At 47.2% G+C, this 16,827-nt stretch overlaps 1 protein-coding gene across 3 annotated transcripts in view; it reads right to left on the bottom strand.

Moving 5' to 3' along the window:
- Positions 1-661: 661 nt before the first annotated feature.
- SRCAP (Snf2 related CREBBP activator protein) overlaps positions 662-16,827 on the bottom strand; it is a 30,669-nt gene continuing 14,503 nt past the window's right edge. For all 3 annotated transcript variants that reach the window (XM_089480125.1, XM_089480126.1, XM_089480127.1), the window contains exons 15-34: positions 14,982-15,151; positions 14,704-14,896; positions 14,445-14,581; positions 13,981-14,167; positions 13,652-13,821; positions 12,892-13,241; positions 11,754-12,689; positions 11,505-11,672; positions 10,570-10,800; positions 10,038-10,364; positions 9,617-9,849; positions 9,117-9,475; positions 8,734-8,936; positions 8,414-8,583; positions 7,771-7,967; positions 7,434-7,548; positions 6,999-7,127; positions 6,716-6,898; positions 6,304-6,387; positions 662-5,904 (exon numbers count right to left, since the gene is read on the bottom strand). In XM_089480125.1, the coding sequence (XP_089336251.1) occupies positions 1,915-5,904; positions 6,304-6,387; positions 6,716-6,898; positions 6,999-7,127; positions 7,434-7,548; positions 7,771-7,967; positions 8,414-8,583; positions 8,734-8,936; positions 9,117-9,475; positions 9,617-9,849; positions 10,038-10,364; positions 10,570-10,800; positions 11,505-11,672; positions 11,754-12,689; positions 12,892-13,241; positions 13,652-13,821; positions 13,981-14,167; positions 14,445-14,581; positions 14,704-14,896; positions 14,982-15,151 (8,532 nt within the window). In that variant the 3' untranslated portion in view covers positions 662-1,914. The remainder of the gene's footprint in view (positions 5,905-6,303; positions 6,388-6,715; positions 6,899-6,998; positions 7,128-7,433; positions 7,549-7,770; positions 7,968-8,413; positions 8,584-8,733; positions 8,937-9,116; positions 9,476-9,616; positions 9,850-10,037; positions 10,365-10,569; positions 10,801-11,504; positions 11,673-11,753; positions 12,690-12,891; positions 13,242-13,651; positions 13,822-13,980; positions 14,168-14,444; positions 14,582-14,703; positions 14,897-14,981; positions 15,152-16,827) is intronic.

Below are 16,827 nucleotides of genomic sequence, written 5' to 3'. Positions count from 1 at the left end.
AATAGTGAGGAAAGTCAATCTCCTCTCAAAGCTGACACAGAGCCAACTCAGTTATAAGGTTCTGACATCTTCCAAACTGTGGCTTGCAGCATAGTGTCAGAACCAATAGTGCACCCAACATTTGTTGGGCTCAAAATTTTTCATCTACACTCTATAGCACAAAGGGCTGCTGCACGGGCTGCCACACGGTTTACGCTATGGCTTGCAATGTAGTGTGGAGCGCAAGCATGAGTCACAAATTTGAAATCACAGCAAATTATGTTTTGTGCTGAAAAAGAAGTAATTGCTTAAATCTGAGGATGGGAAGGAATTAACTGAGACCAAGGCTTTTGTTGCTGTTCTGTGCCTTCAAGTTGTTTCTGACTTATGGCAAACCTAAGGCAGTGAGCCTATCATGGGGTTTTCTTGGCAATATTTGGTCAGTGGAACGTTGCCACTGCCTTCCCCCGAGGCTGAGAACATGTGACTTGCCCAGGGCTTCATGGCTGAGCTGGGAATCGAACCCTGACCTCTAGAGTCATAGTCCAACACTCAAACCACTACACCACATTAGCTCCAGTTAAAAACCAAGCCCAGGTTAGTACTACACTGGACCTGAGTCATTTCACTCAGGGAAGGAAGCAGGAGATTGCACCAACAAAGATGACTCCACAGACGCATATGGTGTGCTGTTGTTGTTGTTGTTTTTTAACACTTTATTCATAGCATTATTCTGAAGAAAGATTACATCGGTCTTCTGTACAAGTTCTGAACATGCTTCAGTAGGAAAGACAGCTCCATGGGAACACCTCCCCCTCCGCCACCCCAGCTGCACCCCTCCCCAAAACCAGAGAACCACTGCCACCCCTGAAACCCACTGTAGTGGGGGAGAGGAGGGAACATTGTGCTCCCCTATACAAAATAACCTTTGCATAGATTATGTTCAAAAGAACCTATTTTACAACAAGAGCTGTACAGAAGTGGGGAAAGGGAGAGGGATTTGACCCAACTCAGAAGCCCACAAGTCCTTGGAGCAACGAGGCTGCAATATACATCATTAAAAATAAGACAGTTTCCCCAGATGGTGGTGCAAAAGGTGAGGGCATGACCTTATTTTGTGTTGGCCTTGCACCCCATAACTTTGAGGAGTCAACTCTCCCACCTCCTTGTGCCTCAAGAGGGCCCTAAGCTGTGAACGGACTAAGCAGGGAGACAATCAAAAGGGGTAGCCAGGGAAAGAGACCCAGCATTTGGTCACTGTCATTTAAAAACCAACCCAAAGCCATTAAAAAAGTAAGAGCTAATTGTGTTATAAATCAGGAGAGCATCCCCTGCAGCTTTGGAAGAGGGAAAATGGGGCGGGAATACCTAGCCCCGAGGTGTGACCATTTAATAAAGGACACAAACCTAATGAACGCTTGGGTTGAAGCTTCCCAAAGTGGTTCTTGAGTGGTGGGGCGTTCAGGGGTGGCAAGAGCCCTTTACTGACATCTCCAAGGGCCACAGCTCTACAGAGCTGCTGCTCCCACACACACACCCTCTCCATGATCAGGAAGTCACAGAATTCATTGTGAAAAGTGCTGGTCCTCTCACTTCCCCTCTGGCGGAACAACTGAGCCATGCACTCAGAACGGTCAATGCCAGCAGGAGGGGCCCTTGTTCTGAGAAAGAGCACCTGGGAATGAACCACCAGGCTCGCCACCAGCCGCCCCCTCCTTTCAAGTAGTACTCTAGCAGTCAAGTCTGGAATGCAGGGGGCTGTTTTTTGGGGGGAGGGGAGCTGAACCCCAGTGGCTGCCCTCCATATGAACAGGAGGAATATGAGCAAGGGAAGGGGTGGCGGACTAGATCTGTTTACGGTATGTGAGTGGGAACAGAGGGCCACTGATCCATCCCTGCAGAGAAGTGACAGCAGAATCTCTTGCACTGTGGTCATCACGTTTTGGGTTTGCGACCTCTGTTACTTAGAGAAGAGGTAACTGGGGCAGCTGGGAAGGGGGTGCTGGATGGAGGGACCACCCCAGAGACTCCCCCAGCTGAGGCAGAAGCAGAACCTGTGCCTGCCTTCCTTGTGGGAACAGAGGAAGAAGTCACATCAGCACTATTGGCAGGCTTCACTGCACTACGGAGGACCCGGTCGGCAGTGCCACCATTGTGGTTTTGCCTCCGCCCCTTCCCTCTGCCATGCTCCCTGGATTCACAGCACTGGCGCTTGGGCTCCTGGACACAGCTGTTACCATTTGACTCTAGGGAGGACTTTGGGGAGGAATCTGATTCTCTGCCCTCCTGCTCTGAAGAACCTTGGGGAACAGGTGACTTGCTCCTGTTGCTCACCCGACTGCCCTCCAACGAACAGCGTCGTTTTCGCCGCTGAGTCTCCCGTTCCAGTGGTGGAACGAGGCTGCCAGGCCGCAGGCGGGTAGAACGGGCAGGAGTGTCACTGGAAGGTTCTTCCCAGGCATTGATGTCAGCTGATGAGGCACCCTCCATACTCACATGCTTTGGGGAGGACTGAACTAAACTCTCAGTACAGGACTCTGGCTTCTCATCACGCTTGAGCCGAGCTAGCCTGGTAAGCGGGCGTGTATCCTCACCCTCCGATGAGCTCCAGTTATGGCCAGGCAACGATGAGCCAAGTTCATCCTTCCTCTTTTGCCTCCGCCGCTTACGGACAGGAGGGGCTAATGTCTGCATCTTAGGGGAGGTCTCTTGGTCAGAGGTGGAAGCAGGAGATGGTTCTGCCTCCACACATGGAGAAGGGTTCTTTGGGGGCCGCCCCCTCTTCCGTTTCGGTGGAGAATCTAGCAACAGGGAAGTTTTGGCAGGCGTATGTGGCAGAGGGAATAGAGAAGGCTTCTCTTGTATCTCTGTGGAAGTTTCTGTTGCACAGACCACTCTGGAGGGAGTAGCAAGAGTTTCACACTCCTCTGTGGATGATTTGGAAAGAAATTTAGGGGAAGTGGCCAACAGTTCTTGTGCCTTAGGAACTGGTTTTGATAGTGATGTGGATTTGGGATGCATGGCTGTTCGGTTTCGTGCTTTAGGGCTTGTTTTTGAGACTAAAGTAGTTTTGGGAGCCAGGTCCACTGACTCATGTATCTCAGATGTTGTCTCTGTTACAGTGGTGGATGCACAGGACTTCTGCAGCTGTTTTTGTACCTGGGGGGGTAAGTCAGGCTTTGTAGATGGGGCTGACAGTGTTTTTGAAACAGAAGTATTAGAAGAAACAATGGAGGACTCTCGTATTTTGGGGGGGCGGCCACGCCGTTTTTTCTCCACAGGAGAGTCATTCTGGCTACTCGCCTTACTCTTGGGAGACTTCTGTGTGGATGTTTTCTTTTCAGAGGTTTTATTCTCAGGTTGAGTCTCAGCCACTTTCCGTTCAGAGGTCTTATTGTGGGGTTGGGTGTCAGATACCTTCTTCTCGGTGGTCTTATTCTGAGGTTGGATCTCAGGCAGCTTCTGCTCAGAGGTCTTCTTTTGGAGTTGGGTTTCTGACACCTTCTGCTGAGTGATCTTATTTTGTGGTTGCATATCAGAAAACTTCCTTTCAGAGTTCTTACTCTGGGGTTGGGACTGGGGCACATTCAGCTCAGTGGCTTTAGTTTGGAGTTGGTTCTCATGCACCTTCTCTTCAGAGATCTTACTTTGGGTCTGGGTCTCAGGCTCTGGCGATCTGCTCTGTGGGTTGACTTCCAAAGTTGGCTCAAGAGGAGTATGAAGGATGAGTGGACTTTGCTGGTCTGTGACCTTGACCTTGGGAGGACGTCCTCGCTTGCGTTTGACAGGCTCAGTAGAAGGGCTAACAAAAAGCTCACCTCTTGAGCTCTCATCTCTCTCCTTAGCTGCTGCTCGGCTCTCCATCTCAATTCTTCGACGGGCAGGCAAGTCACGCAACAGTGGCAACTCTTTACTAGAAGACGAACTATCCGGCTCAGACATTTCCTGGGATGAGCTGTTGCTCGGACTCACCACAGCATCATCAGATACATCCGGCTTGTGCACACGATTACGGCGACGTCGAATCAGCTCTTTTTCCTCCACCACTGTGACCAGCCTCCCTGGCAACTTCCGTAGGACTTTGGCAGCAGGACCATCCTGGTCTTGATAACTCTGCCGGATCTGCACATCAGCACTGGTTCGACGGCGGGGTGCTTTGATTGGTGAAAGACTCTCACTCTCATCTGAAGAGACAGTTCCTGTACAGAGTCCGGCAACTGGTGAACTTTCTTGTAAAGAGACAGCACCTGGAGAGATGGTGGTACTCTTTGCCTCTTTGACCTGCTGCTCATCTCCATAAAGCTTTTTTTCCACTATTCCTTGACTCTGTTTGGGTGACTCACTGAGGCTGTTGCTTTTATTGCTAGCTGCCTCTGCGGTGAGCAATGCAGTTACAGTGGAAATTTCAGGATGGGACTCCTCTGTCAAGTCTGAAGGCAGCTCTACAGGTTTTGAAGGCTGCTGCAAACCATTCTGTTCCTTGACACAAGGTAACGTTTCTATGCGAAGAAGGGAGCTTGCAGCTGCCACAGAGTGGTCAAGGGAAGTGAATACTGTTTTGGGGGTCTCACTATCAAATATAGGCATTACAATAGCAGCTGCTTCCTCGGAATCTTTAACAGGAAGCGCACCTGTCACTTTTCTATCACCATCATCAGAAGATACCACTTCTTGAGTAGCCTCCTTCCTGGATGCCTCCTCTGCAGAGTTCACTAATTCTTCTTCTGAAGCACTATAACTGGCAATCTTATCCATTTCTTCTTCTGGCTTGCACAAGATCTCCTTTTGTTCCCTCAATGGCATGTCAATCTCACAGGCAGCCTCAGGCTTGTTCTCACAATATAGCTCTGGAGTGGTAATGGGAGGTACTGGGCTTGATGCCATTTCTTCAGTGGCTGGGATCACTGGGATGGTCTTCCCAGCATCAGCTGGTTTCCGTGGCTCCAATAAATTTGCAGCCATTAGAGAATCTTGTACCTGAAATACTGGTAACTCAATACTTGAGATATTTTCTGCAATATGGAACTCAGGGGCTGATGAATTGAGTTGGGGAGTTTCCTTTTGTTTTTTCTCTTTCACATTTGCTTTGAATTTGGTCACTTCTTCATCACGCTCCTGTGGATTAATCTGTGAGATCTGTGTCTCAGATACTGATGCCTCAGATGTAGATGAGCTGGATTGCAGTTTAACCAAACCAGAGGCTTTTTCAGACTTCTGTGGGACTAACCTTAGTGCTTTATTCAAACCAGAGTCTGTTACCTGGAGAGAACTTTCTGGAAACTTACCACTAGCAGGTTTGGCTTCTATTTTTGGAGGGCTGCCTTTCAGAACTCTGTCACCAGCAGCTCCTGCATCCATTTTCTGTGGAGTCATTTGGGGTAACTTATTCCCAACAGATGGGGTCTCTGTCTTGTGGGGATTAGTTCTCAAAACTCTGTCACCAGGAGAAGCTTCTGTTCTTTGTGAGACTTTGTGTACCTTCTCCCCAGTAGTTGTGACCTTAGTCCATGGCTCCTCTCGACGGGGCACAGTTCTCCGAGTGTTCAAGACAACCTGACCTGCCTTCTCCTCCCGCACCTGCTCTCTACGCACAGCAGCACCTCGTGTGTGCTGAGCTACTTGGGGTAGAGCATCATCATCCTCATCAGTTACCACTCGGGGATGCCGAAGACTGGACAGCCTTGCTTGGGTAGATTCCACGTCCCCACTGTCACCCTCTCGTGGTGGAAGGCGGGTGCTACGCAGTCTTTCACTCATACGTGTGCCTGTCCTCTCTGACGCTACACGGTTCGGAGCCTTTGCTTTTTTGCTCTTCTTGCTGGAAGTCTCCTCAAGGAGACAGCTTTCATCTTCATCTTCAGGCAGCTTGAAGACAACCTCATCCTTAGCCTGATCAATATCTTTGCGGGCTGCTTCTACTTGTTCCTGGACAAAATAGAAAAACAATTCAGTGGTCATCCAAAGAGATTTACCACTTGCTGATTCCAGCAAGACTTCAGAGACCAAGACCATCTTCCTTCCTCAATGAACTACTAACCATCCCCTCTTCTATCACAAACTCACAGAAGCTTCTATTTTGCCAACCTCTAGTCTTGTATGTGATCTCCCTGAAAGGTTGCAAATACAGAAGGAAGACATTTGCAACAGCCTGGAAGATGATTATTATGTGGCTGCCTTTTACGTTGGATCAGATTGAGGAACTGACCAACTGCAAATGGAAGGAAGACAGCCACTCTAAACTTGCACAGGCTCCCTTCAGCTGCACTGGCCTGATGAAGCACTGTGCAGAAGAGGGGTAGCACAGCTGAGGAAAGGAAAATTTACCTCTGCCTGCTTTAATTCCTCTCGACTGATGTCCTCTAGAGATGCCTCCAGGAAGTTCATAGCATAGCGCTCAATGGGGGTGAGCTGTAAAGGGCAGAAAAAATTCAGGAGCCAATACTTTTGCTGCAGAAAAACTAGGTGAAAAAATAAGGATTTTGAACCAAAGCTTCTTAAGCAGTTTTGAGAACAGAGATTTCTGGGTACCTTACTGAGACCCATAATTTTCATTTAAAATGATCCCAGGTGAAAGGGCTGACAAAAAAACCTTTGCCTGAGATTTTGGAGATCTGTCAATTACAGTAGTTAATGCTAGATGCAAGAGTGGTCTGGAGAAGGCAAATTCACAGGCACACCACACAGAAGGTGAAAAGAAGACGAAACATTGCAATTTTTTCACCAAGTGATCAGGTACCTGTTCTACCAGGGAAGCAATCTCCTGCTCCGCCTTTGACATCTCCTCCTCCTCTTCCTTGCTTGCCCTGTCCTCTGAGTCCAAGGGGATGTTCTCATTGAATTCTGCCAGCTCAGCCACTTGCTCTGCCTTGGCCTGGGTGGCTGCCCGGATATCTTCAGGGTCCTCTGCCTTGCAAAGTGCCTGTAAGCCAGACATATCCAGGTAAAGATAAGCAAGGTTCCTTGGCTAAGATGGGCAACCACACTACCTTTATCATCAGGGCCAAGTGAAGGAATCTCACCTGCTCCAAAATCTGGGTCTGCTTGGTGGCCATGGGCTCCTCTTCATCCTCCTGTGTTACAGGTGGGACCTCCCCTTCTTTCTTAGCTGGTTCATCAAGTGGCATGTCAAAAAGCTCACGAATGGTTTGCTGAAAAGTACAGATGCAAGCAAATCACAAATTTCAGTAATGAGCTGTTCAATCTTGGCAGGAATTCTACTCTGTTCAAGGAAAAGCCACATTTCAGAAGACTGGCTTATCCTTAGAACGTGATGAGGTTCTTTTGTTGCCTTTCTTGTAGTAAAGTAACACAATTCTTTATCTGCAATCAGATACCCTTTTCTCTTTATGGAGCTTAGTATCAAAGGAATATCCAATATAAACCAGCTGCTCCAGAGATTACACTGAACACAATTTAGCACTCAACTTCTGTGCCACTGACAGTTGCATGATTACCTGCTTGAAATAGGCAGTAGTGAAATTGCCCCCCTCGATAGCCATATCTCCCAGCATCCTCTTCTGATTTGCCTTCTTCAGGATATTTTCCTCCACTGTCCTTTCACTGATCAGCCTAAAGAGGACAATACAGAGTTAACTTACAAATTATGGTTTGTGCAGCACAGCAGCAACACACAAAACATCCCTAACCTTGATCCCACTATCTCAACATGACACTGGCAGTGATGGGTGATCAAAATTTTGGAAAATTGCTGTCATCAAGACATAAGTGAAATGAACTAGTGGTCTGCCTTGGCATAAGAAGATTCCCAAAGCAACAGAGAACCCAACTAACCTGTAGATATGAACATCCCGTGTCTGCCCAATCCGGTGGCAACGATCCTGGGCCTGGGCATCCATGGTGGGGTTCCAGTCACTATCATAGAACACCACGGTGTCAGCACCTGTCAAGTTCACTCCCACACCACCGCTACGTGTCGACAAGATGAAACAGAAGATGCGTTTGTCTGCATTGAAACGCTCCATGAGTGCCTGCCGTATCAGAGAAAAATTAGAGGACTGTTTTTACTTCCTTGTTCTGGGAAGAGAACAGAGTTCTGGTGTGAGATCAACAGTAAGATTCAGAATGATATGCTAACAATTCCATTCATTCTGCAGCCCACAAAGTCAATGTTTATCTCCAGAACTACAATACCAACCAAAAGTTCTACCTAAATAGGATGATGGCTCTCTCCATGGTTCTCTCAGTCCATGATCTTTACTCCAATTTCCTGTCCAAATCAAGTAACCATTAGTCCTCTGGCCAATGACAAATGATCAGATTGTATGTTTCTTCATTTAATCTGAATGCAGGGAATCATTTCCTAACTTTCAATTTGGATTTTTGATGAAAACCTTTTCCTCTATTTGCCAAAACAATTTCTGTTTTGAACATTCTCTCAGCACTCCACAAGTGGCAACAAGTTGCCATCACCTACCTGACGTTGCTCCACACGGGTGCTCCCATCCAGCCTCAGATAGATATGCCCATGATAATTAAGAAATTGCTCCAGTACATCCAACATACGAGTCATCTGTGTGAAAATTAGGACTCTGTGTGCTCCAGCCTTGAGCTGCCGTAGCAAAATATCTAAGGTTTGCAGCTTTCCTAAAAATTATTTTTTTAAAAAATGAGAACAAATGGACAAAAGGGGAAAAAAACCATCTGTGAGTACACGTGCATGTCCATCCATACACATTCTGCCCAGATTTTATTATTCCCAGCTGGTATCACACAGCTCCTACCCTCAACACATACCACAGTCATACTGGATGAGGCGGAGATCAGGGAACTGAGTCCTCATGCTGCAAACAACACGATGCAGGCAACTGGCATGGGGTGAGAGTTCCTGCCGCAGTGTCTCCTTGAAGACAGCCTGCTGAAGCAGGAGTGATGGAGGTGGGTGAGAGGTGTGCATGGTGATGGCAGGAGCCTCCACAGGAGGCATAACGAAAATGAACCTGCAGAGACAGAAGAAAGGCTAAGGAAATCAAGGGAGAGATACCAGAACCCCTCAGAAGAGTAAGGTGTTCCCTTAAGTAGTTAAAGGTCTTAATTCTCAGGGACATATTGGAAAACCTGGCATGCTTCTCCAAACCCTCTATGCCACCATCCTCACTCCTTCAGAAAGACAAAATTACCTCTCTATAATGTCTGTCAGTTCTTCAATTCGCTGCTGAGGTGTCAGGATAGCCTGAGTCAAGGTATCTGCCCACTGCCAGTAGGCCTCAAGGCGGTGGGGGTCCCTTTGAACTTGAGCTACATAGCAGTTGGTATAACCAGCTCCTCTTGAGCTGTTAAGTTCTAGTTCTTCAACTGGCACACCTTGCTCACTTCCCTCTTCCTCCTTCCAAGAAGGGGGAGTTGGAGGAAAGATGGTACAAAAGTGCAGCACCTCAGTACCATAAATAGGTACAAGGTTGCAGTGCTGCTCATTGAGGCGGAAAAGACGGTTGAGGCGTTCTTCCTTCTGCTTCTTCCGCTTCTCTTCAAGTGATTCCTAAAGGCCAGAGAAGGGGGGAAGCCTGTCAAGTAGAGTGAAACTCAGTTCTTTCCCACCTCACAAGCTCCTGAACACCCACCCCTCTCCTCTGCTCCATGCTCCAAACCAGAACTTGGGTCTTTCAGCCAGGCAACTCACCAGGTAAAAGGGTGAGCGGGGTGGTGGAGGGGGTTGTCGTCGAAGTCTTGGGGCCAGAATAGAAGGGGGAGGGGGTGTGGGTGTTGTGGAGCGCAGCATTAAAATCTCTGGTTCTTCCCTGGGCACTGGACTTGAAGTGGTTGGGGAAGCCATAGCAGGGGAGGTATTGTCAACAACAGCAGAGGCTGGGGTGACAACAAACGGAGTCACTGTAGGAGGAGGGGATGTTGTAACTGTAAAAAGAAATGAAAGCATCACCACGGGATGAAGGGGACATTGGAAAGCTCCAATAAATCTGATGTGACTCTTTAAACAGTCAATCTGGTATCTAAATGAATCTGGTACTTTAATAATCTCCAAATCCAAAAACCATCTCAGAACTACAAAGCCTTCCTGGGGTATCCCTGGGAGACACACTTACCCAACTGCTGCTCCAGGTTGGGGTTTGGCGTCTGCACCATTCGCAGCATAGGTCTCACAAGAGATTGTAGAGGAGCTGGTGTGGGTGCCCTCAGTGGCACCAGTGGCTGAGTGGGTGGCCTGACTGGTTGTGCAGGACTGCCTGGGATTGGGGCTCGCTGAGCCATAAGGGCTGAAGCTGGAAGTGCAGGCAGGGTAGTGGCAGCTGGTGTCACAGGGCGCAGAAGTGGCTGCTGTGGGCCAGGTGAGGCGGATACCAAACCATCTCGAGGAGCCTGGCGTACCACAATCTTTACCACTCCAGAGCTATTCATTGCTGAAGAGGGCACTGTAGATGCAACAAGGAAGAAAAATTGTTACTAGAACAGAAGGAAAGAAGAGTGAAGGGCAGCCAGTAACAGATGTTTGAACAACTGAGGAAGAAAGTGGGGGAAAGGGAAGCACACTGTCCCAATGACAAAATCCCAAGATCTTGACACTGAGCCCCACTTCAAAGTTCCAAATATTTCCTTCTTCAATAATTATTTACTGACCTTGGGCGGCAGCAATGGGGACACTGATGGTTGCTGTGGAGGCAACAGCTGCAGCAGCTGTGCTGGTAGCTGGGACTGGCAGGATGGTAGGGGGCTGGTGGCCTGGCACAGCCTGCACACCAACTGGTGCCTGCCCAGCCTGCTGGGCCATAGCCTGGATCAAAGCCACTTGAGCTGGTTGGCTGATGATGTGGTGCTGCCCTCCAGCAGACACCAAGTGAACTACATTCCCTAGAAGGATAGGTGAAAGGGAGAGTTCCTGGTTCATGTGCAAGGAATGGCAAGATTCAAGAGCAGATGTAAGCTCTCCTGCAGAGATCCCACCAAAGGGAGTGGTCCTCTATGTCAGGCATAGCTCTGGCATTTTCTGTATCCCTCGGGTCACCGGATGGCTCACAGAGAACCAACAGGAGCTTAGAGGGACTACTTCCACACACAAAACAAAACAAAAAAAATTGGATCCACTAACATCTATTTCTCTTTACAACATCAACAACCCAGGGTTATCACTCCCCTGCACATTAACTAATAAGCTCCCCTCCCCTGATTCTGCTTGCAAATGTATAGCTAAAAACATTTCACTTCTCTTTCTCAAGAGGATTTAGGTACTGACAATAAAGAATATATTCTGCAGAATCAATCCAGTTTGAAGGACAAATAGGTGGTTAAATCCTTCCTGGTGAGAAATTCCTGCACATCTCAAACAAGCATTTTAGACAATAAGTTAGACAGAATCTTCTCTCCAGCATGTTTATTTGCATAGGTTTCAGAAGTAAAACAAAACAAAAACAAACAAACACGGCAAAGCAAAAATAACAAATCCACTACTGCTTTGCTGTTGAGTAAGACATATATCATGCAGAGATTTTTATGTGGGGAAATTATTACTGGACACAGAGGAGAGGCATGTCATTGGGGTACTTCGGTTTACCTACTTGGTAGCTGTCGGGCTGGCTGAGGCATAGTGACCTGGCGCACCTGTGTACCCGTCAAGGTAAGTTTGTTGCCTTGGATTTGGAAGGTGAGGGGTTTGCTGCCTGGAGCACTCTGGAGGGGCCGGTTGGCCAGGGATGCAAGCTGTCCAATGCTCACCACTTCACCAGCTGCAGTAAAAGAAGAGACTGTGAGATTCTGGAGACAATTATCATGCAGTACTGCTTTTCAACTGACCACTGAATACTCACAGGGTAATCGTGCCTGCATATCCGGGGAGAGCAGAAGCCTCTGCTGCACAGGTCCAGTTGTAGTGAAGTTGTAGCCAGACAAAGCAGGTACAGCAGAATGGATATTCATGGGCTTCATCATGCTACCAATGGTGCCTGTGGCGATGGTGCTGGTAGGGGCTGGACCCAAAACGTTAGACGACTGCTGCCCCACAGGAGAAATCCCCAATGTGTTAATGGGTGGGGGCTGACCCACAGAGGACACTCCCAAGGTGTTAATGGGCTGCTGTTGCCCCACAGAGGACACTCCCATCGTGTTAATGGGTTGCTGTTGCCCCACAGGGGACACTCCCAATGTGTTAATGGGCTGCTGTTGTCCCTGCCCCACAGTGGAAACCCCCAGAGTATTAATGGGTGGCGACTGCCCCACAGTGGAAACTCCCAATGTGTTAATGGGCTGCTGTTGCTGCTGCTGCTGCTGCCCCACAGTGGACACCCCTATGGTGTTAATGGGTGGTGGTTGCCCCTGCCCCACTGTGGAAACTCCTAAGGTGTTGATGGGCTGCTGCTGACTCACAGGCAAAACCCCCAAGGTGTTGATGGGCTGCTGCTGACCCACAGGGGACACCCCCAAGGTGTTAATGGGTGGTGGTGGCTGCACCACAGAGGACATTCCAAAGGTGCTGATAGGCTGCTGCAGCCCTCCAGAAGACACTACCAAGGGATTAATGGCAGACTGTTGCTGCTGCCCCACAGTGGATACACATAGGGTGCTGATGGACTGCTGTTGCCCCATAGTCGACACACAAAGGGTGTTGACGGACTGCTGCTGCCCCATAGGGTTTGGCAGAGGTTTAAGTGAGGAAGTGGTGGAAGTGGAAGAAATAGGACTTGGAGGGAGAAGGGGTCGTGGAGTGTTTGGGACCAGCTGAGCTGCAGTCATTGGCAGGGACAAAACTGTGGAAACAAGAGAAAAACAACCAACGTTAAAAGTTGTTCCACAACCATGTTTCTCCTTGCAGTCACAAAAGGCTAGATTTATCTATTACAATTAAGACAAATCCATAAATCACCCTCTAAGAACACAAATTCAGGGTTCGGCAAACAGAATGAACAACTTTGCGCATATCTCTCCACAACCCTGCACTTAGAACCTTACCCTGTGAAGCAGAGGACTGGCCCTGCAGCAAGGCAGCAGCTGTGTTGTTCTGGCTCAGAGTAGGCACTAGTGTTTGGGTTTGTGGTCTGGCAGCAGGAGGCACTGATATTGACATGGTGACCGGTGAGGGAGACATGGGGATGGGCACAGGGAGAGAGACCGTAACAGGGAGCGTGGTAGACTGCAGAGGCCCTGGCAAGATTGGGCCTGGATGCTGAATGGGGGCTAGAGCAGGAGTCAGTGGCTCTGGTAGCACAGGAGCTACAGGTCTCTGTAGGGGTGCCATGGGGCGAGGGCTGTTTACTAGCACCACAGTACGATTCTCCGGCTTGGGCACTGGCTGCAGCATCCTAAAGGGGAAAAAACGGGGAAGAAAAAGATTCAGTACTAGGACACTGGACATGCCCCTATAAGAACTCAATTCTCTACAAATAGATCCCTTTTACACCTCAATGAAAAATACTGCTGTCTCTTCACTACCCATTTTTTTTAAAGTCAGGACCTTTAAAACTCCCTTACTGGCGATACTGTTAGCTAGCACATGGCCATATATACTTCTGGGAGAATCACCTTCTGATGGTGGGCCTTTTTATTTCAGACCAGGAAATTCTCAATCCTTCAAAGATGAAAAATCTGAGATCATGGGAAAACGTTTGCTACTACCTTTCTACAACTGCCAAGAACATCAAGAATGCTCAAAAAAGGAGCAATAAGAACTAAAACTGCTCATGGAGGAAAAGGGGAGAAGAATATCAGATACCTGTTCACTTTCATCTTGACTGGCTTGGGTCTGGGAGGAGGGTCTGGAGACTCAGCAATCTCCTCAATCAGTTTCCTGGTTACCTTCCACTTGGGCAGGAATGTGTCTGTTTCATAACGGGACACACGGCCTTCCAAGTTGATAAGATCGAAGATGCCCATGTCCACGTGCTGTAAAAAACAAAGCCCACATGCCTTGAGTGACAACCCAAGTATAATGCCGAATGACCCTACAGAGGCTTGCCTCCAAGGCAACCATCACCTTCTCCACCTGGTACCCCCAATGGGGAATTCCTCAATCCCATCAAATCAGAAAAGAGAGGCACCTGCCTTAAATGGGTCATTATCAAGAGCGTGCAGGACAAGGGACGCTGTGTTGAAGCAGATGCCCTCTGTGATAAACGGTGAGTGGATAGGCCGTGGGTCGAACAGGTTGGGGTGGTTGCAGACCTTACGAAGCTGCATCAAGATGTTGATGACACTCATGAAATGGCCTGTTGCCAAGGTCTCCTTGGTGCTGAAAAGCAAAAACAGCCAATTACTCAGCCAGGACCGTTGCTGGTTTCAAAGAGGAAAGGGGGTGAAGGTTGCTTGCCCAGTGTTGAGGAACTCAAAAGAACCAGAAGACAAACAGTAAACACTTGAACATATTCTCTAGACCCTTTACTCTCTCCTCTAAATATCCTGCCTACCATATTTATCAGATGCAAGCAAGAGGCTCTTTTCTTTACAAAAAGCCCAACGCTGGTTCCCGTTGTACTTCTCACACTTCTCCACCAGTCTCCTGTACTTACGTAGCCTGGGCCATGAAATCGTCATAGAGGTAGCGCTGACGCTTGGAGAGGCGACACTTGATAACATGCTCATATTTCTTTGGCATTTGCTTCTCTACATCCACCTTCACCCTTCGCAGAAGGAATGGCCGCAGCACCTGCCCTCAAGACAACCAAGAGGAAGGGATTCAATCCCAGATCTTTTCCTATAGCATGATATTACTTCCACATATATTTTTAACAGTATCAGGCCAATGTCCTTCACTCCCACCCAGCTCACCTTGTGCAGCCTTTTGACTAGGTTCTCATTGTATTCCTGGCTACCCTCAATCATGCCTGTAAGGGGGTTGGAAAACCATTCCTTGAACTCGCGGTGTGACTGGAAGACATGGGGCATCAGGAAGTGCATGAGGGACCACAGCTCCATTAGGCTATTCTGGAGAGGGGTTCCAGTGAGCAGCAGTCGCCTCTGGCTGGAACACAAATTTGGTAGGAGTATGAGAGCCAAGGAGGAGACATCCCTCTCCTGTCCCAAATGCAAGAGTACATGCTCCACACCTGTTGAAGTTGAGCAAGGACTGCCAGCGTTGCGATTTGAAGTTCTTGATATTCTGAGCCTCATCCAAGATCAGATACTTCCAATTCTTGCGGCGAAAGGCCTGGTGGTCTTGCAGCACAAGCTTGTAGGAGGTGATGCAGATATGGAAGGCATTAGGCTTGGTCCACCCCTGAACACAGACAAGAAAGAAGACTCCAGGTTAGCCATTCACTTGCCTGCATTAGACAGATGTCTACACAAACCAAAACAAAATTATCACTTCTGCCAATGATTTGTAAATGAAGTCCATCTTGTTCTGTAATCAGACATTATACAGTGGCCTGCCAAATCAGCAGTATAGAGATCCATGGATTCAACTGCCTGTGGATCACTATGCCCTACATTATTCAACAGTGGAGTGTGCATGTGGAATTGTGCATGACACTACACCAGTAGTGTGCCAGACTGTCTGCGTTTTTTTCCCATCTACAGGAAGGGAGATGAAACCCCTGTGGATGGGAAGGATCCAGGATTGGATAATATACAGAAACAAACCAACAAACAACAACCAAACCCCACAGGTTTTTTGGTTTAAACCAAATGTTTTAGTGAAAAAAAAATCAAATCCTGCTTATTACATTAATACTGTGAAACATTTAAAGGTTGATCAGCCATATTTTAATGCTTTTTAATATTAACAATCCAAAGTTATTAGGCTTTGATATGATTTACATCTGGCAATAAAAGTATACCAACATTGGACCAAATCAGGAAATTAAACAGCAAAATGCAGTTCAGATGTTATGGCCACCGGCTTAAATAATAATTAATTTTTTAAAAGTTTTCTGTTAAACAACTTGTTTGGCTAAACATATGATAATTAAAGGATTTGTTTCTGAATGGCATTTTTGTTACTATAAACTGATTAAAAAGAAGCAACAAACACTGGATATTGGTCTAACAATAAAGAACTGCCAATAAACGGTTAAAATTAAAATGTTTCATTGTTGTTCCCATAAGAGGGTTGGAAAATAGTTGTAGCCAGACTTTTTAAAAAAATAAATAAATAAAATAACCAGGAGTGTTTTTTATTAAAGTCATTTGGTTTAAATCAAACTTGGAAGAGTACAGTGGTACCCCGGGTTACGAAAATAATTCGTTCCGCCGCCACTTTCGTAACCCAAAAGGCTTTCGCAAGCCGAAAAGCCATAGGCGCTAATGGGGAAAAGCCGCGATTTGGTGCGAAATAGCGCCGAAAAGCACCAAAAGTTTTTTCGTAACCCGAAAAAACTTTCATAACGCGGAACAGTTTTTTTAAGTAGATTTTTTTCGTAACCCGGAAATTTCGTAAGGCGGCGCATTCGTATCCCGGGGTACCACTGTACACTATAATATTATTGCTTTCATGTATTTTATCTGCAGGTTTGTCAATGTCTTAATAATCCAGTTTCTTATTAATAGCATTAAAACATGTTTCAAATGCTATGAAAAAAATTATTTTGGCTGCAACTTGATGCTATGTCTAACGGACAGATTCATATCATACCAAACATTTGCCATATTCCAATCCCCTAGTGGTTTTCTGAACTTTTGTAGAATAATACTTGCCTATTTACTCCCTTCTATTGTATCCAGGCATGTATGGGCAGGGAACCGTCTAATTAAAAAGACTGTATGTACAGCGCTGTGTAAATTTACAGCGCTTTATAAATAAAGGTTAATAATAATAATAAATAATTTTAAAATAACTCACAAGGATAATCTCATCTTTTCTAAAAAAAAAGGAGTGTGCAGATTTCAGTCTTGTCAGAGCCACTTTATTTTCTTCTTATATACCATAATAAACTAATGCCAGAGGCAGGCACA

The sequence above is a fragment of the Sceloporus occidentalis genome, unplaced genomic scaffold (assembly GCF_023333645.1).
Source record: "Sceloporus occidentalis isolate IW3139 unplaced genomic scaffold, rSceOcc1.0.p SCAF_14, whole genome shotgun sequence".
NCBI classification, from domain to species: Eukaryota; Metazoa; Chordata; class Lepidosauria; order Squamata; family Phrynosomatidae; genus Sceloporus; species Sceloporus occidentalis.
The sequence above is the reverse complement of the archived record's forward strand: the minus strand, read 5'-3'. Positions and strand labels throughout refer to the sequence as shown.